This window comes from Nesoenas mayeri (assembly GCF_963082525.1).
Source record: "Nesoenas mayeri genome assembly, chromosome: 4".
Taxonomy (NCBI): Eukaryota; Metazoa; Chordata; class Aves; order Columbiformes; family Columbidae; genus Nesoenas; species Nesoenas mayeri.
In genome coordinates this window covers 23290748-23316059 of record NC_137540.1, presented here as the reverse complement: position 1 = coordinate 23316059, position 25312 = coordinate 23290748, and the positions used below count along the sequence as shown (strand labels likewise).

At 42.9% G+C, this 25312-nt stretch overlaps 1 protein-coding gene across 1 annotated transcript in view; it reads left to right on the top strand.

The window, feature by feature from the left end:
- Window positions 1-3753: 3753 nt before the first annotated feature.
- Window positions 3754-25312, top strand: part of CDS1 (CDP-diacylglycerol synthase 1) — a gene marked incomplete at both ends in the record, with an annotated part of 35347 nt that continues 13788 nt past the window's right edge. Inside the window, 7 exons of the mRNA XM_080343827.1 lie at window positions 3754-3837; window positions 13106-13233; window positions 15995-16091; window positions 18713-18810; window positions 21052-21191; window positions 22767-22825; window positions 24963-25045. Of these exons, the coding sequence (XP_080199953.1) occupies window positions 3754-3837; window positions 13106-13233; window positions 15995-16091; window positions 18713-18810; window positions 21052-21191; window positions 22767-22825; window positions 24963-25045 (689 nt within the window). The remainder of the gene's footprint in view (window positions 3838-13105; window positions 13234-15994; window positions 16092-18712; window positions 18811-21051; window positions 21192-22766; window positions 22826-24962; window positions 25046-25312) is intronic.

Sequence of the window (25312 nt, the reverse complement as noted above, 5' to 3'; positions counted from 1 at the left end):
TGTGTAAGTGCTTTAACACAGGGCTTATATAACTGTTTTAACGTCAGGGCTTTAATTTTGCATCTGCCAGCAGAGAACTCCCACTTCTGTAGGTAGGTCGAGGCAGACGGAGGGCAGGCAGCTCCTGGCTAAGCAGGCAATGCAGATCTGCCTGCTGCGGGTACCTGCAGTGCGCCTTAGCTCTGGGCACTGGGGCGAAGGGCAGGGATGTGCTTTTTAGGGGCTTCTCTGTGCTGCAGAAAACATTGAGCCTGGTCACCAAGGTTTGGTTTGTTTGCTGGCAGCTTTGGGCTATTAAATACATGTGGGAATACAAGGAGAAGGCAAAAGGGAAGCCAGAGCAACAAAAGCCTCTGAGGTCTTACAGATCAGGATACTGAACCTGTATACAAGAGAGGTAATAATATTAATACTTGCATATCAGAAAAGTCGGTGGCTGACATGCTAATACCTTTGTGTGCAGAGAACATGGAGGTTTCTGTAACACATTGTGAAACCACGCAGGGTCACGGAGTTGGGAAAAGTGATGTTGCATTCCAGCCAGCATAGTTACTTACCCCAAAGGAACCTGAGTAACAGGGTGTCGACTCGGAAAATTCCCATCCGACCAGTCTAACCAGCTGCGACTCAGGAGACACGCTGGGCTCCAATGACTGCAAGGGGCTGCAACCGAGAAGTAGGACAGCCTGCTCTCATGCTCTGCCTGTTCTCTAAGCCCCCTGCCACTTAGATCTTCCGGGCTGGAGAGGCCTGAAACACTTTGCTGTGCTACAGCTGTTTCCCTGGCCCTCCTCACTTTCCTGTGGGTGAAAAGGTGTGTGGCAGCAGCAAGAGCAACCGACTGGGAGAAAGAAGGCAAGCAAGGCCAAAGCCTGGTCCTTGTTTTTCATTCTCTCTCTCCTGGTGGCCCTGCCCAGAAGATTTCTCATTCCCTCACCCCACTGTCACCAGTCATCCACTGCTTGCTTTCTTATTCCCAAAATGCAGTGACTCATTTTCTTGTGCTTCTCTCTGCTCATTAATATGTTTCAAGTAACTTCACCTTTTCCTCCTTTGCCATTATTGTTAGTTTCTCCCATCACACCATTTGCTGAACAAATATTTTTTCCTCCAGGTTTTTCTAAGTGAATTCTTTTCCCCTTCGCTGTTTAGGTTAAGGAGTGAAGATGTAGGAAAAATGGCAGGTCTTTCTCCTCTGCCAGACAGGACATAAAGATCCGCTTAATGATCTTTATGCAGGTATTGAAGCATTGTCTCTGTCTTGTCAACCACAGAAGGGCTTTTTCTGTGGCAGAGGGGCAGCGTCTAGTCCTTCTCAGACCTGCATTTGTTATGTCTGGTTTACCAGGAAGGACTATATACTTCTCTAGCTAGACCCAGCTGCTCTGTGGTGGCTGTAGGGTAGCTGGTGTCCACCCTACCTGGGGCTGCTGACTCCCATGTGGGATCTGCATGCCAGGGGAAACAGCCTGCATATCTGCTCCAAGTGTCACACCACCATGGGTGGCAAAGCAGAGGAGACCAGGCAAGCTACTTTTTAGTTTCTCTGTGCAGAGAAAAGAAATTATTATTATTTCCTCTAGACAGCCAGTACCATTGCAGAGCTAACAGAATAGATGCACATCTTGTGCTTGAAGTAGAGGACACCATGGCTCCTTCTCAAAGCTTTGCTGGATAAATGCTTGCAAGGGAAAACTCAATAGTAGAAACCTATTGAAAGAGTAGATAGCGGAAAGGATGCCTTGTTATCCATTGGGATCTGCTCTGTGCCCAACTTACCCCGTATGGTTTAGGTTTCTGCTGCAAAAGGAGACATGAGTTTTGACTCCATTTCCACCTGTATTATTTCACTTATGGAGAATTACATTTAAAATTACACTTAGTAAGACTGAAGTGTTGGAGGATGCAGGCCATATGGCCATATTGCTGGTCAGTGGTGGGCTGCCACTGTCACCTTTGTCTGTAAAGGACCTGGTGGCAGGAGCTGTGCCTCTGTGACCTGTCTGGTCTGGTGTTGGGTCTCTGTTTTGCCTTCTGCTGAAGCACACCAGGTTTTTGCATGTGCTTGGGAACACTGCAGGAACGCTGCCTCCTGGCACTGTCAGCAGCCCTCAGGTAAAGCATTTCACAGAAATGGATGGTCTTCCTGAACACCGGAGGGTCTACGCTTCTTGGTGGCAAGGTCAGGGTTGGGTTGTCCACACCATAATCCATGTCCACTCACAGCAGGTCACTCCAACTTCCTGAGCTGCGGAGCTGCCATTGAAAACATGCCTGGCATATCTTCAGAGGTGCATAATAAATAGTGTTGTTTATGTAATGAGCCTATGTAATGAAATAAACTTGGTGAAACCAGTCACCAGAGGGATAACATAAATGACAGCAGACATGGCTAGATGCTGTGTTGCAAGAGGCGTTGGCCCATGTTTGCAGACACAGCAAGCCAGCATGTGGACACGGAGGTGACATCTAGACTGTCTTCATAGGAACATTCTAGTGCAGCCAGCTGTTGTTGTGACCAGACTGTCAGTAGCCACACAAATGCATGGGAGCAGGCCAGGGACTGTGATGGGGCAGCCAGAGGAATTTAGCAGGCTTTGGGATGCAAAGCTGGCATTTGCTTTCTGGATCACCTGACAGCAGCTTGCTAGAGCTGAGAGATACTCTGTCTCGGTCACCTGAATGGGATCAGAGGGCTGGGATGACACCAAGTCTCAAGCAGACAGGTGTGGTTTCCACAGCAGGTCAGGCTGTTTAGCAGGACTTGTTTGTCTCTGGACAGGGAGGCTTTGCTCCAGCCTGACCCCTTTGTATCCCACACGGCTGCAGCTTGGGTGAAAAGGGCTCTGTGTGCCTTTCACACCCACCCTCTGCACAGCTCCTGAGACAGCAGTGAGTGGTGGCTATTTTGAGAGGAAGATAGAGCTGATAGTGTAGCATCAGTTATGAGGTGTGCGTGACTGCCCTTGCAGAGCATTCTTCTTGACTGTGAAACCTTAGGCAGGTGCCGTGGCATGAGGGGGCCAGTGCATGTCACGGCGAGGCAGGAACCAGGCAAGCACCCAATCTGCCTTTTTAAATGGACACACGGTGGGTGGGCGTAAGCATCCCAGAGGAAAGCAAAGTGCTGCACAGGCCACCGGGGATCTCACCGCCGGACCGCAGGCACGCAGCACCCTGGGGCCATTCGAACACCCAGGAAATAGAACAGCCCTGAGGTCCATGCCCGCGGCAGAGGGGTTGGCGGGGAGGCACCGGCGAAGGCACGCCAGGGGGTGGCGGCCCGGGCGTGCGCTGCGGTTGCAGGTACCCCCCCGCCGGCCACCGAACCCCTGCCCGACAGGATAACCCGCTCGGGTCCCTCCTCATCGAGGGCGGGAACCGCGCACCGGGCCGGGCGCTCCCGCCTTCTCCGGACCGAGCGGCGCAGGGGGCGGGGCCAGCGCGGGGGGCGGAGCTCCGGGCGCACCTGGGCGACACCGCCCCGCCCCCTTCGGCCCAGCCGCCGCCGCGGGGACGCTGTCGCTTCTCCGCTGTCGGGGCGGTGGGTTCGGCCGCGCCCCCGAGCCGTGGCGGCGGCGTCCGCGGCGAGAGCGCCCTCCTCCGCGGGGGGGTGTAACGCCAGGCTCCCCAGCGGAGGAGGAGGTGGCCGTTGGGCTCCGCGGCGCGGCCTCCGCACCCTCCCTGTCCCAATCGGCCCGGCGCCGCCTGCGCCCGCCCGCTGGCGGGCGGACGTTGGGCTCCCGCGGCGCGATGTCGGCGCGGCGACGGCGGCGGGCGGCCGCCCAAGAGGAGGTAGAGGAGGAGGAGGAGGAGGCGGAGGAGGGCAGCGAGAAGGTGAGCGCCCGCGGCCGGGGCCGTTGGCGGCCGTTGGGGCAGGTGCGCGGGGGAGTCGGGGCGGAGCCCGGGAAGCGGCACTGGCCCGCCCTCCGCACCCGGGATGGTCGCGCCGTGACTGCGGCCCCGCGCCGTGTCCGCTGCCCTGGGGAGAAACCCTCCCCGACCCCTCCCCGCGCTGCCGAACCGCGTGGGTGCTGCGGGGCGGCGTGCCAAGCGGTGCGCGGGGGCCAGGGGCCCACGCGTGTCCTGCCCCACTGTCCCGCCCTCCACGGCCCTTGGCGAGGCTAAAATGGGAGCGGCGGGTGTCCGGCCGGGCCCGCAGCACAAGCCGAGCGGCGCTGGGCTGTCAGGCTGAGGGGTTTTGGAGTTCACCCCCAGGCCGATGCGGCCGGGATAGGCGAAGAGCGCGGCTGGGCCGGGGTGGCAGCGGGGAGACAAGCACGGAGCGGCGATGTGCGCCGGGCAAAGGCTGTGTCAGCACTTCGCCGGCGACTGTTTCTGCTTTATGGCCTTTTAAGCGATAGGCATTCACCTCTGGCCCGGAAAGGACTTACAGTATGGCATTTCTGCTAAGGCAAGAGGTTTTTGAAATGCTAAGTCTACGCATCAGGTTCTTTATAGCGGCAAAACAGCCACAGAGCTGGTCTTTTGTTCGCTCTGGAGTTAGGGCTTAACTCTACAAAAGCTAAGCACACCACCGTTGCTAATTCTCTGAGTAAAACAAAAGAGATGTTTTCATTTTGGTAACCAGAATTTGAAAAAAAAAAAAAAGCTTTCTGATTGCTGAACTGAGTTTGCAATATGTGCTGGAGGACTCTCAAATCGGTGGCTGTTTAAACCTGCATGATGTCGAAGCTGCGCAGCCTGCACTCTGCATTAGGCGTTGTGGCGAGGAACTGGAAAGTGAAACTTGATAGATTTTATTCTGTGCTTTGGTTGCATGAGCTCAAAGCAAATTCACTTGAAAATTTGCCACATTGAGGGCTGTGATGGAATAAGGTAATATTTAGACGGTAGTTGCGCAGAGAGTATTTCTCTGTAGAGGAGAATTAACTTTTAAACATGATTTCTTGTAAAAATTTACACAAAAAGCTGTTTTTCTATGGAGCTATTCTGTTTTGCTTTATTTTGTAGGCTAGATTAATTTCTGAGGTGCCTAGCAAGCTGCCTTCAAAGAATTCTTCCTGTTCAGAACCTCTGCTCTCTGGACCTCAAAAGGGTGCATCTAGAACTTGCTTATTTTTTTTGGTTTACCTATGTGACTTGCAGGGAAAAGGCTGATTTTGCTGGTAGGCCTGCTGTGCTTTTACTTTAGCTGCTCTACAGTCTTGGCAAAAAGGAGCATTTCATTTAATTTCAGGTAGTGTTGAACAGAAAGGACTCTACTCCTGTGTATGTAACTAGGATGTTGGTTCCAGGAGATTAATTTCAATATTCTTATGTTTGTGATGGTTGCTTGAATTGTTAGGTGCTGAAAGCCTTCTACGCACCTCAGAAGACTTTTTGATTGATTTTTTTTGGAGACTCTCCTGGTTCCCATTAGAGTTGTTAAACCTGTCTGCAATGTGCACAGCATAAGTGACCCTTGTCATGGCTCGCAAGTGATATTAAGGATTAATTTTACATAGTAAGCTGTTTTGAGTGTGGTTGGTAGCTGTAAGCCAGCATTTTGTACTAAGTTTTCTCTTAGTGGAATACAGTTTGGTTCTGGGTTGTGAACGTGAGTACACAGGTAATGTCTGCTGTTGGTGATTTGATGGGAAGCACCTGGTCATTTGGATTCACAGATGCCACGTTATACGCCTTCTCAGATGGTTATCTTTCTGCTCTATCTCTTGCCTGACCTCTGCAAAAAGTTAATAGCTTCTTGTCCTTTGGCTATTTTGGGATGACCTATTTGGTGAGGTAATTACATATTTGGACCCCAAACTTATTCATAACTACTCAGGATAGCCATTATGCAATGGATTTCCACTGCTTCCGAGCGTGCAGCTCAGAAACATCGCCTTCTTCCTCATTTGTAGTGAAGGAGAAAACTTGGTTGTCTCCTTTCATATGGAAACTGCATTGTTCTGCTTCGACTCTTGTTGACCCAATTAATTCAGACTTCCAGGTACATAAAGGGGACATGCTTTAAAGCACCTTGTTTGCCAAAGTAGAGAAGCACTCTGTTTGCTGAAGAACTCCACAAATGCTATATATGTCTGGAGGGTTTTATCTTTTGTACTTTTAGCCCTGTTTTCAGTATGTGATCTGATACTTTTCATGTCACACTTACTATGTCATAGATGCAAATTGCATACTGAATTTAAGTGAAGCTTTTTTTCCCCTCTTATTTGCATGGTTCTTTACCAGTAACTAAAAATTACTGATAGCCATTCCTATGTCCCTACAATTTCAAGTAAAAGTTAACTTCCTTGGTGTTGTATGGAGAAATGTGGTATGCCCTGAAGTTCACAAGCTCTGCAAGTTTGAGTTCCTTCAGTTGCTCACTAGCTTGTCAAGCTGATGACGTTTTGCAAAATTCCTGTGAACATACCTTTTCTCCATAGGTCTTCACAATTTCACAAGTTTGTTGTTTCTTCGCATTGTCCTGTGGCATGCAGAAGTGATCTTTCGGTTGTCCCTTTCTTATTTGCTGCTGTCTGCCCTAGATGCTCTTGTCCTAAGAATGTTGTGTCAAAATGCCTTCATAAACACTCTGCTGGCCTTGGGAGTAAGAGGAACCATTTGGCATTAAAATACTTAATATGTATAAGTCAGTTAAAGTTTTACAGGCTGATCTTCTTCATGTGTTCGTGCTTCTTTTGAAATACCAGTTGTTTGTATTCTTTACTATAATATAATGCAAGTTACACTGCTTTCAAATGATTCAAGGAAATGATCATATCCTGAAAGTAATCACACAGTTGTTCCTCTTTGTACTGTGCAGAGTTGTCAGAGCAGGACATGGAGGGTGTAGTGGAATTGTGTTTTATTGCTAGCTGTGCTGTGGGAACAAGTGCCTGTATTCGTTAATTATTTGTAACTAAACCAAGCCTGGAATCACTGACCACTGTTTCTCCTATAGCATTGAAAAAAACGTTTCTGTTCTGTGAGACAGCCCTTCCAGGGAATCAGTAAGTTACTCAGACCTGTGAAGCTGGGTTTGAGATGTGGGTCTTTGATGCCCAAAACCTCCCAAACCTGCTTGGAGATAAAGAAAAGTCCTGATGGCTGTATGGGTTGTGGTGAAACATTAGAGTCTGTCACGGCTCATGTAGTTACTTCATTTTACTTACTTCTTTTGGAATATCCAGAAAATTGATGTATTTAATTTTCACAAAGAAGTCTGACCTCTGTGCTGTCTGCTATAAGTGTGGTAGTAGCCGAAGGGCTGGCTATTTTCAATCTGTTTTCTTGGAAGTGGTGGTGACTTAGTCCTAATGCTGGTGATAAAGGATCTATAGGTTTCTATCTTTGATTCAGAATGTGCAGTTCTCTTGCTTGTGTTTCTGCATATGTCAGGCCTCAACAGTTTGGAAAAAAGAGTTTCATTATGCAGGATCTTCTGATACTTTGATATCTAGAATTACAAGGAAGATATCAAGGTACATCTAATTAAATATGCTACTAATGTCGCCTAACTGAACTACTGACTTGTGTGTAAAACTTGTGAAAGACACTACAGAAAGGATAGAGCTAGAGGAGAAAACTTACTTCAAGTAGCACATATACCAGTAAAATGACAATAATGAAATAGTTTTCCTTGCTGTTGAGGTTTAACCTGAGCTAGCAATCTAAACTACAATAGCTGCTCACTCACTCCTTTACCCCCGCTTACCTTCCCATAGGAGAGAGAAACAAAAGGGAAGGGAGAAACTCATGGACTGAGATAAGTACAGTTTAATAAAATAATACTAATATACCACTACTATTGCTAATATATATAAAAATGGAAAATAGAATATAAAGTAAAAGATACTCAATGCAATTCCTCACAAACTTGGTCTGCACTGAGCAGCCAGTCCCAGTAAGAGAGCACCCTGGTCCCAAGCAGCTGATCCTTGGGAAAGAGAGAGAAAAAGGCAGAAAGGCCCAGAGGCCTCTGCAAAAGGGCAGGGTGGCAAAAGGCTGAACTAAGAGAACTCCTGAACATAACCGAAACAGAGCAGAAACAGAACGGATCTCTATCTCCCTAGCTGGAAAATCCCACTCTTCTTACATATTATGCCTGTGGCATGGAATATTCTTCATGATCAGTCTGGATCAAGCTCTGCCCCAGCTCTGCCCCCCTTCCCAGCTGCCTCACACCTGCGGGCAGAGAGCTCAGAAAGGCCTTGGCTCCCAGACATCGACTTAGATAACAGCAAGCTCTTACATTCTCTATGTTTCAACTCAAAAAACCACTGGACAGTTACTCGAAGAAAAACATTAACTCTATCCCAGGGTGTTATCTTCTTGTTCTCAAACTAAATTGAAACAATGATCATGCTAGCTATGAAAAAGAAAAGTTTCTAAGTGCATGAAGAAAATTAACTCATTTTCAGTCAAACCAGCATGCTTCCCCACCACCACCCCCCTTTTATTTTTTTTTTACATTAGCTATTGGAAAACATCTTCATTTTCTCAGTTGCTATTTGTGTAGATGAGGCTGCGTTCTCTAAGAAAAGCATATTTGTGGTCTACTCGGGAGTTCCTTATTGTGTCCTGAAAAAATGCAGTGCAAGCAAAACACTGCAAGTGCCTTTGTAACTAGAGTGATTCTTGTGCGTGGCTCACTCGGCGTGTGTTAATTGTAGTGGAGAGCGTGTGGTACAAAACAGCAATTCAGTTGTCTATGGCCTTTTAGATGATGAAAGGTTGACATGTCTAGTTTTTCTGCGTGACGCAGCTGTATTCTGGTAGCTGTTGCGAAGTAGGCAGCAAGCAGAAATCCACGCGGAAGCTCCATTTGTGGCAAGATGTTACATGTTTTGAACTCTTGTTAGGGAGACTCAAGCTTCTGACTGTTTTAGTTCCTCCTTGTATGTCCAAGTGTACATAGTCTTGTATAGAAGATTTAGCTTAAGAATGGAAGTCTTTTACAAGATCAAAATTAAAACAAAACAAAACCCTACAACTAAATAAACCTTTGTCTCAAGGTACTTTGGAAATGAAAAAAAAACCTGAGTCTTGTAGTGTGTCGGATAAGCACATTTATTATGTTCTGAGCTGTTTGTAATGTGTGAATAACTGTCATGTTTGCCTTCTTCCCTGTACTTGTTAGTTCTGCACCATCTCAGCTTGTATTCTATGAGCTGATCAGACAGGTTCCCTTGAAGAAACTTGTGTCTTCAGATGAAGAGAAGCAAGGCAGCGACATTGCACCGTCTACCTGCTACAGACACTTGGGATGTGAACCAAAGAGGCAGGAGGGGCACGTGTCATGCACGTAAGAGGTTCTGGCACCTGCAGTTTGAGAACTCCAGAAAAAAATGAAAACACCTCGGATCAAACATTTCATTTGGAGTTGCAGTTGAGAGGTGTCTTAGTCACTGCTGCTTTCAATTTCTGTTTCTGTTTTCAATTTATCTTTGAAAACCTTGTAAATATCTGCTCATGGTATGAAACCCAGGGCATTTCAATTAATACCCCTCACAGGTCCTTGTTGTTACTGAGTGTTCAGCTTGCCCAAATACCAAGCCTGAAGAGCAGGAGAAGGAAGGGCTGGTTGGTTTTATACTGAACTCCAAAACTGCATCTACAAGTTCAAGCTGATGTAGCAAAGTAGCAACACTCTTGGGTTTTGTTTGTTTGGGTTTTTGAGGGCTTTTGTAATGGTTAACTTAGTGTTTCCTTCCATAAAGATTGTTGTTGTTTGTAGCTATAACCTGGAATGTTTACAATCAATCATGTAAAATAATTAAGAAAATGATTAACAAGAAAGTCTTGTCCCCCAGTGGTGGGGTTCTCTAAGCACTTCATGCTGCAGAAGACAGTTTGCCAGCTTTTAGTGAACTTCCTCCTTGACTTCTGACTTTGCAAATTAAATGCCTTGTCCAGGAAATGGTTGTGGCCATTATAGCAATTAACTGGAAAATTAAGTACTAAAGGTCATTTTTAAGGTATGTTACAAAAGGAAGTTGAAGTTGAAGGAAGCATTCTGGTGGACAGCAGGATGACCATGAGCCAGCACTGTGCCCTTGTGGCCAAGAAGGCCAATGGCATCCTGGGGTGTATTGGAAGGGGGGTGATTAGTAGGTCGAGAGAGGTTCTCCTTCCCCTCTACTCTGCCCTGGTGAGACCACACCTGGAATATTGTGTCCAGTTCTGGGCCCCTCAGTTCAAGAAGCACAGGGAACTGCTGGAGAGGGTCCAGCACAGGGCAACAAAGATGATTAAGGGAGTGGAGCATCTCCCGTATGAGGAAAGGCTGAGGGTGCTGGGTCTCTTTAGCTTGAAGGAGACTGAGGGGAGACCTCATTAATGTTTATAAATATGTAAAGGATGAGTGTCAGGAGTATGGAGCCAGGCTCTTCTCAGTGACAAACAGTGATAGGACAAGGGGCAATGGATACAAACTGGAACACAGGAGGTTCCACTTAAATATGAGAAGAAAGTTCTTCACAGTAAGGGTGCCAGAGCACTGGAACAGGCTGCCCAGGGGGGTTGTGGAGTCTCCTTCTCTGGAGACATTCAAAACCCGCCTGGACACATTCCTTTGTAACCTCATCTGGGTGTTCCTGCTCCAGCAGGGGGCTTGGACTGGATGATCTTTAGAGCTCCCTTCCAATCCCAAACATTCTGTGGTTCTGTGATATTATAGTTGGTGGTTGGTCTCCAGCAGGTTAGTGTAGCTAAAAAATGACCAAATGCACCAAGTGCTATACAACTTTGAGGTTGCACTAACCAGGCTTCCAGTTGCAGCAGTATCAAGCATAAACTACAAAAAACCACATTGGATAATCAAGGTGTTCAGATACTCTGAAAAATGCCATGCACCTGTGAAATCATATGTTGGAAACAGAAAATGTAAAACATTGTTTCTAATGAGGTGCACAACAGTTGTGTGTTGAATGTCAGAGGGATAAAATTAAGTGTGATTTTTTTATTTTATTTATTTTTTTTTAATGTTTAAACACTGATTGATTAAGGAATAATTTTTCTGTAATACCAAAAGCCTGAAAATGGCACCAGAAATGTTTGGGGGTATTCCTAGTTCTGAGTGCTTACAAGAGAGAACATTTCTGCCGTGTGCAAACAGGGATTAATATTAAAGACAGTAAGTCGTGGTTTTATGGCCAGGATTACTGCTCATCATCTGCACAGGGAGTGGCATCTTCTGGAGCTGTGCAGATAGCTTGCTGTGCTCCAGTGCAGGTCACAGGGCGGGACATGGCTTTGGGGAAGACTTGTTGTCCTCCCACTGTCACATCTGGAGTTCATTTCCTACAGTGTGGTGCAAACTATAAGAAAGAATAACAAGGTTGCAAGCACAGTAACTTTTGTTTATTTATGTGCTTTTTCAGGTGTTTGACAGACTTTCTGAAGTTTGGACTGCTATTAGAGTATTAGATTTTTTTACTTCTGTTAATTGTAGACAATGTCTAATAACTATTCAACTGTGTGGTTTCAAAGAATAGGAGAAGCATTAATCATGAGTTTCAAAGAAGTAAATGATGTGAAATCTATTCAAGAATTTCCTCTTGGGCATGTGTGTGGGACCTAAAGTGATTGAGAAAAACAAAGGCCTAATATATTAAACCCGAAAATTAATGTTGTCCCCCATTTCCCTTGCGCTTGTGTATCGTGCCAGCTCACAGTCCCGGTCTCTAAAAAGATAAGAATGCAAAAGCCGGTGCGTTCCCTGGGCGTAAAGCCGTGTCCGGGGGGCGCGGGGTGAGGTGAGCGGCGGGCTGCGGGAGCGGCGGTGCAGCACCCTGGTCAGCTCCGGGGCGGGGGCGGGCGCGGCGGGGTCTGCCGAGCCCTGTGTGCTCCGCCGGTGCCGCTCACAGGGGTCAGGCAGGGCAGCGGGGCTTACACACGACTGCAACTGCCTGCAAGAGGCCGGCAGACGAGAGGAAAAGGCGGTGGACTGTAGACAGAGTAACCAGGCCATGACTGGGCGTTGTAAGCCTGCTGATTTCCGTGGTGTCTTGTGGAGGGAGTGAGAGGGAATATACACCTCTGCCGTCTTCCAAAAATATTTAGAACAAGGGAAGACAATATAATTATTACGGAAAGTAGGAAAGAAAAGCAGTCTCATTTATGGAAATTGATCAAGGAGAAACAACCAAGATCTGTGATGGGGAAATTGGAAAGAAAAGGAGACTGGGACATGGCAGTATAGCGGTGGTGAAAAATGCTTTGGAGCACAGTTGCTTCACGGTCCCCAGAATCATTAAGCACTAATGAACTTGAGGTGTCAGCGCAGGCTGGGAGCTGTCTGAGGTTGTAAGGAGGTGAGGCAAGTCAAGAAGGTCAGGAGGAAGGTCAGAGAGCAGGACACTGAGCTAGAGACACCTCACAGCCTTCTGAATCCCCAGAGGTGTGGGGTTTGTAACATTAGAATGAGTGAAGTAACTTATCAGCACCTTTTGCGTTAGCCTGAACTGAAGGAAAAATAGTCTTGATGGTTTACTCTAACTGTTGGTGACAATTTGTGTGTTGTCACCAAAGTGTGTACTGCCTGTTTTGCATTTGGGTTAGACACACAGTCTGTGTGGATGATGTCTTCCTGAGTGGTTGTTAGTGAATGCTGAAGGAACAACTGCAGTGTTGAGTCATACAGGAAATTATTCTGAATAATACCATGTCCATAGGACATGTGGTCAATTCTAAGTTTGTTCTTGGATTGTTCTTTTCAAGCTGGAAGGTTCAAGTCCTGGTATACACATGTATGAGCCTGTGCCAATGACCTTTTCACGGTACAAAAAGACTGTGTTTTCATGCAGTCTATTTATTATTTTTTCCTTAATGTGACAGTAAACCACCAGAAGACCCTTCTAATTTCATTAAAAGTTAATGTATGTGGGTCAAAAAAGTGCCTAGAATGTGAAGTTTCTTGAGCACAACAGGTAATATCACAACATGTGAGTACTGGTCTTATAAACATTTATTGTGGTACGTTTGCTTCCTACAAAAGCTACAGTTTCACTAGTACACCATTGTTCTGTTATTTTTTGGAAGGTAATGCAAATATTATCAGTTCCTAAAGTAATGTTTGTGACTTCGAATACTGCTTGCTGACATAATAACTAATATTCATAATAACTGATATTCTAATATATTATTTTGGTCTTAGGAAGTGGATTTGGAAGAAAGACTTGTGGATTTGGATCTTAGAAGTGATTCAGATGTTTCCGATGTTCCTCCACCAACAGACAGCACTCCAGAAATCCTCAAAAGGGCTTTGTCTGGCTTGTCTGCCAGGTATAGTGAAACAAATAGTTAAATACAACACAGTTTTGGTTTTTTTTTCCTTACCTTTTATAGTAATGTTTATTTTTTTTCCTGCTGTCTCTGTTCAAACGTTTGTTTCTGCTTCCATGCCCCGTTCACAGGAGCTTTAGGGCTTGCAAGTGTGAGGGTGTGTGCATGTGTACAGGTAGACAGATAATCATGGGGACCTGCATGTTCATGGAGGCTAACAAATAAATTCCTGATATAATGTTATTTTTATACAGTCCCTTTACAACACTTGATCAGTCCAGTCCTTTTGGAGATGAGGATTTGCATTACATATTTTTCACTAGTGCGATGAAGGAGCATTTAGGTGTGGGATAAATCACATACCAAAAAAACTACCTAGTAAAATCAGTGTGTGTATCACACACTATATATACCTTATGCTCAGCATAACAAATGGAGCAATATACAGTGTATATTTTAGTCACGACTTAGGTCTTTCAAGAGACAGGAAAAGGACCTCTGATCCAGACCGTGATTAAAAACTACCAAGTCCTTGAAAAAAAAAAAACCACCAAATCTCCAATAACAATGTGAAACTCCAGATTTTTGACTTGCTCCTTTTCTTCTGTTTTCTGTTTCTGTTGTGATGTCTGGTAGCTATAAACAAACTTATTGTTTCAGGTTTCAAAAAGCATGTTTCGAAACTGCATAATTGGTGAGCAGAATGTGTTCTCTCCTGCCATCACACTGCAAGGAGTAACTAATTACTGTCTCTTTCTGAGTTCTCTTACCATGTTAAATGTTGTGGAAGACTTAGGTCTCCAAATCAGGCTTGTTTCAAAGGGCACTTGCATGGTGATACCTCCAAGCCTGCAACTAAGAGGTGCAGGTGAAGCCTTTTCTGTTTCACATGCTTGAAATTCTTTATTGGAGTGTTTGCACAAATGTGCTTTGAGTGCAAAAGTAAATTCTTACTGCCGTATGAATGCTGGATTCAAAATGACCCACTGGCAGCCCTACCAGAGCTGTTGTCATAATGTGCAACACGAGTGAGTTGCACAGTTGCACTGTAACAACCAAAAATATTGTTTCTCTTTGTATTTGGCCTTTGGAGGAAACAGTATCTCTAACTTTTCAGCGGAGAGTTAGGATACAATAAACTTGTCAGGTGCCCTTCCGAGATGCTAGAGCTTGTTGTCTGTCTGACCCAAGCTGTTTTTCCAGGGCTGTGCTTGTCAACACCCTCAGGATATTGCATTGTTTTTTAACCTTATTCTTAAGGGAAGTTGAATTCTTGCTAAAGGAGCCTTGCTTACAATAGATATGCCCATAGGAGTAAGCTGCTACTCTACAGCACCCGTCACAGAGGAACTTAAAGCATCTGTTTGCGATAAAATCTGTTGTGCCTTTGTTCTGATGCTTAAGGCAAATCCAATTATCAGCTTTAGCTGCCATTAACCTCCCAATGAATAACATCCTTGAAAATTAAAGTTACATTGAAGTTTGATTAATGTTTACATTAAAACTGGAGTATGAAGCAAAACTAATAGTGTCCCCTGAATGAGGTGTATCTCCCGATACAGCAATGAAACACAAGACTGACATGTAAGCAAAACATTAGAAATAATTTCTTTAAGCCACTCTAGGGTGTTTTTGTGTTTAACTGTAACTCATGGTTAGTTGATTCAGTGTACTTCTAGAGGCAAAATTCTTGAAGTGAAAGACACAGGCAAAAGAGGAGAAAAACTTACTGAAAAGTAATATGAATAATAAAATAAAGACAACTGATAGCAAAAAAAGGTTTCATGGGAAAGTGGGTGTGATGAGGGTTTTTTTTACTTTATTATTTTTTTTTAATGAATTGGGCTCATTCCACCCCCTCCCTGCACCCCATCCCCCGCTATTGGCCTCTGTGTGGGGGAGAGGTGGGAAATAAATTTTTGATTATTGTACAAATTAGAGAAAGGGGGATTAAAAAAAGACTTTCCACTTGTGGTATTGTGAGAGTTTCTTGTTTGCTTTGGTTTGGGGTTTCCCCCCCCACACACACACCCTTTTTGTTTGGTTGGTTTGATTTGGGCTTTTCTTGTTTGTTTATTGTTGTGTTGTTTTGTTTTGTTTTAGAGACTTATTTTTTGAAAGGCATTTGAAGACATTCCTGGTAACAGGAGTTTCTATTCTGCTTTCCTTAGGTAGCCACAAGCAGCTGCAAAGCTATACGAGGGCAAATGAGTACAACTAGTTTGGCCCATTACCCCTCATTGTCACTTCTTTCCCTGTCCTGGCTGTAGCGCTCGCAAGAGCACAGGACACTTGCAATAGGTCACCCTCTGCCTGGCAAATACAGACAGTTGGTGATCACCCATTTTGTGGCTGTTAGTTCTCAAAGAATTGTGTGCTTTTTCCCTGGCAGCCTTTCTTGCATGCACAAGCCTGTACCTGGCTGGGCCCCCATCGGTCTTGCTGATCCTGCAATGCTTTTTGAGGGTCCTGATGAGTTTTCATAGCAGCTTCAATATGGAGTTGATCTATTTAGTTGCAAATGATGTTTGGCAGGGGAGGAGCATGGGAGAAGGAAGGTGGTAACTTTAATTTCTTTTACTGTGTATCCTGTTTAGTTGGGTATTTGGTTGATTCTATGTTTCTTGTTATGTGTTTTATTAAGCATGAAAATTTCTGGAACTCTCACTGTTTCTAATACACTTTAATCTATAGTTAGCAAAGGAAGTGGCATTGATTTGCATTTATAACTGGTTGCTTTTTATTCTCTTTTTTTTAATAGATGGAAAAATTGGTGGATTCGTGGAATTCTCACTCTAGCTATGATTTCTGGGTTTTTTCTGATCATATACCTGGGGTCATTTATGCTGATGCTTCTGGTAAGTTTGTTTAAAAGAATTCTGGTGTGGAAGATTTACTTCATCTCTTCATCATGCATAAGGCAGCTGGGAGCAAACTGCACAGACAATTCAGAGCAATTTGTCTCGCATTTGTGTGAATGTAAATACTTTTGAAGGACACTGGACAGGTTCACAATTGGGCCGTGTGGATTAAGGACTCCTTATATACTGTAATTAATATATTTTTAAAGTAGGAATTAAAGTAACTGTAAGTTGAAAAATTGTTACGTTGAAGTTTATGAAACTACTGTCGTCCATTTGCTTGTCCAGTTCTCATCATACCATGTACTGCTAAATTCTTTGTGGTTTGTGCTGCTTCTTTATTTTTTCTTTTATTTTTTCTTTATTTTTTTTTTAACAAGAACAAACACAAACAAACAGCAACAAAAATACACAAGAATTTACTTTTTGAGGCTGAGGCAAGTGGGCAGCTCTTGTCTGCTGTCTGTGAGTGGCACTTTGCTCAGGCCTACTCTGTTAGTTCACTGCAGGGCTGCCTCGTGGCCTTGGGTTTATCTGTAGAATGGAGCGAGATCTCTTCCGAGGTACAGAGATTAAGTGCATTTTTAGGTCATGAGGTGAACAGCTATCATAGTAATAATGTTTATATATCCTACATACTCAGTCAGCCTTTACTGCTTCTTTCCATCATTTTTATTGCTCGTATTTTTACTGAATAATGTTTTAATTATCTTTCCTAGTCATGGCAAATAACAGGCAGGGTTATGGCTGAATTTAGTACTTTTGGGTAACTGCTCTGATTTTTGTCTGTAAGTTTGTCTGTCAAAATGTGATTTTAATTTTTTAAAAATTTCATTTTTCATGGCCTCCTTTTGGATGATATTGTCTCAGCAGACTGGAATGTTGTTTCATCAGTATTATGGTCTGCATTACATTCTCTACGTCTGAATTAGTCTGGTTTATATTTACTGTTTTCAGGTGAATGACATAGTAAACTAGTAATTCATTGTTTCACTAGTGGAGGATTTTTCTGTGTGTAAAAAAAGCAACCAAACAAACCAAAAAAACCACACAAAAAGCAAAACAAAACAGCTTTAAAGTGCAGGTCATCATGGAGAGATTTTTTTTTCATAGCCTGTTACACTTGACAATGATGATGACTGGAACAAAAATAAACCAAGCAACTTGCAGTGTGATTCAGTATATTCACGACATACTTGGAGATTGCAGTCACAGGCAAAGCTATCAAGAGATGAACCAAAAAGTAATTGAAGTTAGTATAGAATTGGAATAGAATTCTTCCTCTGTTGTGCCATAAGGCAAAAACTCAATCTTCTAATGTAATAAGCTGTATATCCAGTTGACGTGGGACTACATAAAAAATAACAATGAAAGGAAGAAAAAGTGTTGTTAATAAAGTATTTCATTTCACTGGAATAAAATATCTTACATTTAGACAAGAATTTTCATATCAAAACCAAATCTTAATACTGAGACTGTAAATGCCCAGAAACTTGTAGGAAGGGTAATCCAGTGAAGTTTGGAGGATGAGCCCTAAGACTGCTGCTCTAAAATGTTGGGAGTCACATTTTATGGTTGCCTGCTACTAAGGTAACAGGCATGAGCTTCAATGCCTTTGGACCCTGGTGTCCTTTTCCACTCTAAGGTGCAGTCCCTTAATGTTACTCTTGCATGTAGCGTTTAAGTTTTATAACGTAGGTCAAGCAGAAGCAACAGCATCATGTAGGGTGACTTCAAAATGAAACCACTGAGGTGGTGTAATATTGCTTAACCTGTGTTTGTGTGTTGAGGAAGATGAAACATATTTATGAACGCAAGCAGTCAGAGAATACCGCAAAGCCCAGCGTGCCGACGCACAGTCAGCACAGCCAGGGCCTTACTCCTGCCTCTGTGCAGGATTAGCAGTGGCGTTAGCAGTGGTTGGCAACGCTTGATATCGGGGCAGGGCGAGCTGCCTGCTGACTGTGTTGGGCAAAACTGGCAGAGAGTCCTTGGGAGCCCCAAGACTGATGTGACGTACTCCCAGGCTTGCACGGGCAAGCACTGAAGTGGTGAGATCAGCAAAACAAAACGAAGGCTATGGAGGGCGTGACATTCGGACCTGGGTTAGACAAGCTTTGCTTCTAATCATCAATGCTAATTAGCAGTGTAGACTTACCCGTAATGAGACACCTGCAAATTGGAAGACCTGGGTGTCCAAGCTGTGTTGCACAGCTGATTTCTTCCATTGGATCTAGACAGTATTTCTTAAACTAAATGTAAAGATCAAAATTAGCCAGAAGAGACAGAAGAGCTTTCTTTCCAGGAAGTACTTTGGACCTGCTGCTGGCAAACTGTTTTAATGAAGAAAAGTCAGGAGCTTTTCTTTGTTTCATGAGTGTATTCTTGTAGTCAGCCCAATGTGCTTTTTTCTTAGCATGCCAAGAGGTTTTGAGTTTTTTGGGGCATTTAAACAGAGCTTTAGTTTTCCTTGGTCTTGCTTTAAAGCTGTCTGGTTTTTGTGTGGAATTTGAATCCAGAATAACTTCTCCCTTTAATGCAGGTTGCAGTAGCATTTAACTGCCTTTAAGAAACATTTGCAGCATGTTTACATAGTGTTTTATTTATCTTAATTTTAGGTCTTAAGCATCCAAGTGAAGTGTTACCACGAAATCATTACTATAGGTTACAGAGTCTACCACTCGTATGATTTACCGTGGTTTAGATCCCTCAGCTGGTGAGTAGCAATCAAGAACATCAATAAGTAGAGACATGAAACTTCAGTCTTCATGTTCTTCAGATCCTGTCATGGTGGAATGATAGCTTTATAGGTCGTGTGCAGCCATAAAACTTGACATCTGTCTCTAATACAAGATCCTGTAGTTGTCTTCCACCTGTGAACTTGGACAAAACAATTTCAATTTTTTCCTTGTTATAAATATTTATATGTGTACACATATATTTATGTATGCATATATGCTTTAAGTCAGAACTGAGCATGTATAAGCTATCTAAAAATGTGCTGTATTACCTGAACTGCTTTGTTGTTTAGTTTGGGCCCTTTTTGGACATTAACCTTGCACAAGAAATAAATAGAACAGGTACCTTAAAGTCTCTTCTTCACACACATTTAAAATAATCACATACAAGTTTTAAATCCTTCCCAGTGGTGCACTTAATCATAGGACTGTGTAAATATAGTGTTGGGGAATCTTCTGAAAGCCAAAGATAAGATTATTTTTTCCGGCAAATCATGTATACTTGTGACGATGTGCAGCTTACATAGGGCTGGATAGAACAGGGGAAATGGATTCTTCTGTGTTCTGTGAGGAAAAAGAAAGGCTTTTTGATTAGAGTCAGTGTTATAGAAAGGTGTTGGGCACAGGTAGTCTTTAAGTGCTTAAGGAGATAGTTCTTCAGACGTGACCTATGTTATTTTGTTTTGGGATTGTTTTTTTTAAGGAATCGAAATGCCTTTGTCACATTGCTTATTCACTTCTAGAAGAAACTTTACTGTGTAATGTGGTGGATACCTGCTGTTGGCTCTCTGTAAATGGTAATCAGTTCACCCCTGCTCACTCCTGGATTATCCAGGGAACTGATCTATTCTGTGCTTTACCTCATGGCTTCTGGATATACAGTTAGAGCAGACTCATACGTGAATGATTCTACAGTCTTGCCAAAATGCTGAGAGGAGGAGATGTGCAATCTACCACTTAGTCTACTTGGGCAGTTGACCACCGCCACTTTCATATGTGGAGCTCAAAATCAACTCTGTTGCATTGCCACACTAGTTCACATCAAAGCTCCTTTCAGTCCAACCTATTGCATTAAGACATTTCGGTGAGATGAGAGAATCCTGTTGGTAGTCTGAACATCACCTGTTTGGTTTATTTAGAGAACTGAAGCCTCGCAAGGTGAACGTTAACATCTGTTAGAGGAGAATGAGTACTGATTGCTCTGAGAATATCTGGGGAGCCAGTCTTGAATTACAAGTTTTTATCTTTTGTGGCTGACTGGGAATAAGCTGAAGAGCATGTTGCCTAGAGAGGTGCATCTCTTAGTGCTATTTATTGGGGTTTTTTGAGTGCTGCCTTGGAATTTGAGGATGTTTTTGTGACTTAAGAAAGCTGAGTAACTTAACTTGTATGAAAACCTGTCACAAAATTACTTGCCTACTGACCGTTTTGACTGAAAGGAATTTCTTTGAAGATTCTTCAAAAAGAGATGGCTGAAGGTGACATTTCACCTCAGTTGAACCTTGGATGTGGACATACTCCCACAGAATCGTTTTGAAAAAGTTGTAGTAATAGCTGTATTTACTAATTAGCTGATGGATTTAATCCTGTAAGATTATTTGGTCAAGATAGCTAAAAGGTGAAGTGCGTGGTGAGCAGATGTAGCAGTAACTCTTCCAGACGAGAATCTTCAGGCCAGATGGCAAAAGTATGGTTATGTTCAAATCCTCAAGCCCCGTGTCACGTTCACTGTCCTATAACCTCAGAGGATTCATTATGCAAGTACCTGTTTTTTCCTATTTGTAATGCAGAAATCACAAACTACTCCTGTTAGGATATAGGAAAAGAATATGCAGAACTACTCATGTCATTGTTGATGACAGCAGCTACTTATTCTGTATTTCTAGAATACCTGAAAGGGACTCACATAGGCGTGGAGGATTCAGTACTGTAGTTAAGGATGAAATGGATTTTCCAACTGTATCATAATGCAAAAGGGGTTTGTTTTTTCTACTGAGGTTGTTTTAGAAAAAATAAATTACAAAAAATGACTTGTTAGAGAAGACTCTGACCCAGAAGTTTAGGACTGAATTTTTATAGTTGAATCATGTCACACATCTTTTCTACTTTTCTTGTTTTCCTTTTGTGTGGTGTTTTTGATGTGTTTTGTTTGCTTGTTTTGTTTTTAAGAATGACAAATATATATTGTTAAAATAACTGCTAACTGTTGTGTGTTGTAGGTACTTTTTGCTGTGTGTGAACTACTTCTTTTATGGAGAGACTGTAGCTGATTACTTTGCTACATTTGTTCAAAGAAGAGAACAGCTTCAGTTCCTAATTCGTTACCACAGGTTTATATCTTTTGCACTCTATTTAGCAGGTGAGTTTAGGAAATTGCAAAAAAGAAAGAACTTTGTGCTTTGTTGGTTTCTGTGCTTATTTGTTTTAAAAAAAATGTTCCCCAGCTGTATGCACTTTCAGTTACTTTTTCCTCTTAATATTTGAAGAAATTTGCTGTTTGCAGTTCTTTTTTTCTTGTGAAAAGATGAATATAAATTTTGCGCTCGCTGAGAAGAAGCCTAAACAAGTAGATAATCTGGAGGAAACTGAGCTAATAGTGCTCAAGAGAAGTTGTTATGAATTAATTTTGACGGCTGAAGAACTGGAGCTCAGTACTTGAATATAGGAATGTTATTTTGGCTGTCTGTGGAGATGATTTGTAAGTGTAATTGCTGTGCTGGGTTGGTGCTTTATTATGCAAGTGTTCTGCTAGGTCTACAGCAATAAGATTTACTGATATATTTTAAAATGATTATTCAAAATGCACGTGGCTTTATTTTGTCTGCAAGATATTCAGACGCCTGCATCATGGATAGACTTTCCTCCCTATCCAGAGAAAGAGGGTTTTTAAAAGCCAATTCTCTAGGAATAAGAAACATATGCTGGCAGTCTGGTGGGGTACTGCTTTGTGAACATGTAAATATAGTCTGCAGTGGTTTCAGGAACACGGTTAATATTACTCTAGGCTAAAATTAAATCAATAGAAAACTCAGGCTTGTCTAAGGGACATAAGACTGCTATACTACAAATACTTGTAAAATATATTAAGAAACATGATCTTAATGAAGAACTGTCAGACTGTCTACTGTTTTGTGTTTGGTTTTTTTTGTTTTTTTTTAAACCAGATAAAAATTCTCCTCAGTGCTGAGATCACAAAGTAGAAACCAGCTTTGCAAAACTTGACCTTTTTCAGCTGTCTTTTCCCTGAGAAAACCAAGTTAACTAATGCCTTGTGACTGCCGGAGGGCAGAGAGGGGTAAGATGAGACAAGCCAGTTGTGAGCAAAAGCGGGCACAGAGCACAGCAGAGCCCCTTGGCGGCTGTCATGCTGGGAATATGGGGACACTGAGGGACTGTCCCCAGGATTAAGGGTCTTTTGAGGGTCTCTGACCCCTCCTGGTGCAGAAGGTTGCCCTAGGGCAGAAGAGGTGGTCTAATAGTCCCCCAGAACCGAGGGGCATTACGTTTCTTTCAGGCGGTTGAATTTTCCAGCGCTGCATGCATGAAGAGCGCTGCTCTTCACCCTTGCATTGCATGCAGCCGTATGTCTCTCTGGAGGAGAGGGCCAGGCTGGTGTTTTCCTTTTAATTATTTCTGATAATTATTCAAAACAACCTTGTCAACCTGATTTTTGAGATGTTTTTTAAAGGCGATGGTCTCCTCCCCTAAAAATTGATGCCTGTGATGGGATCTTGTAAGTAATGAAATGGATGCTCTTTACTGATGTTAACTACATCTCATGCTCTAACGAGAATAATTCTATATATACACTGACGGAATACAAGCAAACGCTCCTAGCAGCAGAGGGATTAAAAACTGCTTCAAGAGAATTACATCACAGTTCAGTTGTAAGTACATATAAGATGGTACAAACTACACTTGCTTTGTTTTACAGGCTTCTGCATGTTTGTTTTGAGTTTAGTGAAGAAACATTATCGTCTGCAGTTTTACATGGTGTGTATTACCCACTTTGCTGTGGTCACTCACGTTATGAATGTCACTAGAAACAGTCATCTCCCTATGTTCATGAAATAGCTTGGAAGAAGGGTGTAGAAAATGTGCTTAAACGGACATTAATATGAAAATGGTGCTGGGCTGCTCAGTATCTGTTCAGCTTGTAGTTTATTATTATTATAACACATAATGTGGTCTTTCAGTCAATTCATGCTGTCTTTGGTGAGGCCCTGTGCGTATACAATGTCCTCTGTTTCCTTTAGTGACAGGCTGTTAGATTCCTGGTGAAAGGGGTGTGCATCTACCTCCCAGGGCTGAAGCCAAACACCTTCAGCACAGCTGGGAAGTGGCTCTTGTGACTCAAGTGTTACTTTGCAGAGGCCTCACTCAAGTGCTGTGAAGGGAAGTTGGTCTTAACCCTTACATGGAAGCTTTATTCTGTGACACTTAATAGCAGTTCTGGTCTTGTGCTCTGCTGTGCCTCAATAGATCATCAGTCTATTAGAAGAAACCAGTGTTTTCATCTCTCATATTTATCAACCTAATAAACAACATAAACAACTTTTATGTATCTTGTAGGTTGAAAACTAATTTTTTTTTTACCATCACAGCTAAAAACAAAAAAACACCAAAAAAACCCCAACCCAAAACCCAGAAAAAAACCACCAGCCCCCCTGCCTCCTTCTACGTAGGAATGATTAGAAGCAGTGCAGTAAAGCAGCAATGCAGTAAAGTAGCATTGCAGCACAGCTCCTGTCTTTGAAGAACTTGAGCACCCTGGGGCATTGCACAACCTTAAAGGTTCCCTAAAGCTTCGGAGCTGCAGTTAACCCCTCTGTTTCTACAGTGCTTTAGGTAGCACTTTACCAGAGAGGATCCCTAATTCTGGACTAGGACTGAGCTGAGCCCTGTATGAGCATGAAAAAAATCTTCTACTCAGAACGGTTTAGTCTGTTTGTGGGATAACTTGCCTGACTGGGAGATGTAGCTTTTTTGGAGAGGTGGTCTTTATCCTCTAATCCACAAAGTACTCATCTTCACATTGGCACAAGGTAAATATATTTATTTTACCTGGTTTTTGTTTTGTTTTGTTTTTTCCCTTGTGGAAAGAAGGCAGAAAATAATATGTCAGACATCTGACTTGGAGCCCACCCAGAAAACATTAAGGTGTGACTACTTAAGAATTGCAGTAAAACAGGAAAGTCATGTATCTGCTGTGTGGCAACAGAGGGTTTGGACAGACAAGGAGAGTAGCCATTTGGTTTCAGCTGCTGTTCCACTGTACAAATACTAAAAATGTTAGAGATGCTTTAATTAACCAGCAGGTAATAATTTCAGAAACCTTGAGTCAGTTCTTGTACCCCTGCTTTCAGCCTTCTTGAGTTGTCTTGACTGGAAATAGATGCTGGCTGCCATAGGAAAACACGTATGATAATAGAATTAAAGACGTAGGACATTCTGAGTATTAAATTGCCCAGACATTTGGAGTGTTTCATAGAGAAACTACCAGTTCTTGATTTAAAAGTTTTTGGAAAATACCATCTATTGTAGAATTTTTACTGGTAAACTGTTTGGAAACCACTTTATTGTATACTGGTGCTACAGAATAATAACCAAGTGATATTGAGGAAAATGACTGTTTAAATGACCATGCACATAAAAATTAACACTTTGTTTTCACTAATCCTGAGAATTTTCATTTCCATAAGAGGACTGGTATTCTGTTATGAGACATCCACATCTGTGTAACATGACTCTTTCATGAGTTGTTCACTGCCATTTTATTGTTACAGCTCTAACATGTCTGTTATATATGTATATACAGAATATCACATTGCTTACATTTCTTTGCGGCTTTCATGCTGAAGGTGTATGTCTTATCAAATCAGATGTTAAACTGCATGTTAAAAAATTATTGGGTGGAGGTAAGTGATGGGGACACCTGTTAAAAGTCTCAATACTTGCTTCAGAAAGTAGGTAATGTGTGATATACTGTATACACACATCTCTTGCATTATCACTAGAACTGGTCTTTCCTGCGAGCTCCTAAGTAGGTCCTCTAGCTGACATGCCGGTATTTATCAAGGTGTATGGATCGGTGTTTTCACTAACTGTTGTGTTGTTGCATTGTTAACAGTTCGCATGGACTCATGTCACTTTGCTGATCACTGTAACTCAATCTCATCTTGTCATCCAAAATCTCTTTGAAGGCATGATCTGGTAAGGGGACAGTAATAAACTGATTTGTAACTCTATTGCACTGGAAGGTTAGTTCTTTTACATAGCAGATCTGGTTAGGGAATAAATGTGAGAACAGTTAAAGCAGCACAAATTAAAGCAGCAGTAAAGTCCAGCTGGAAGGGGAGTCGGAGGAGTTGGGAGCAATGAGGTAAAGGATACAGGAGAGGGAGCAGAAACTTCTTTAACTAGATTGGCAGCCAGGATTATGATAATTTTGAACAACCACTTCATTTACTTGCATGGAAT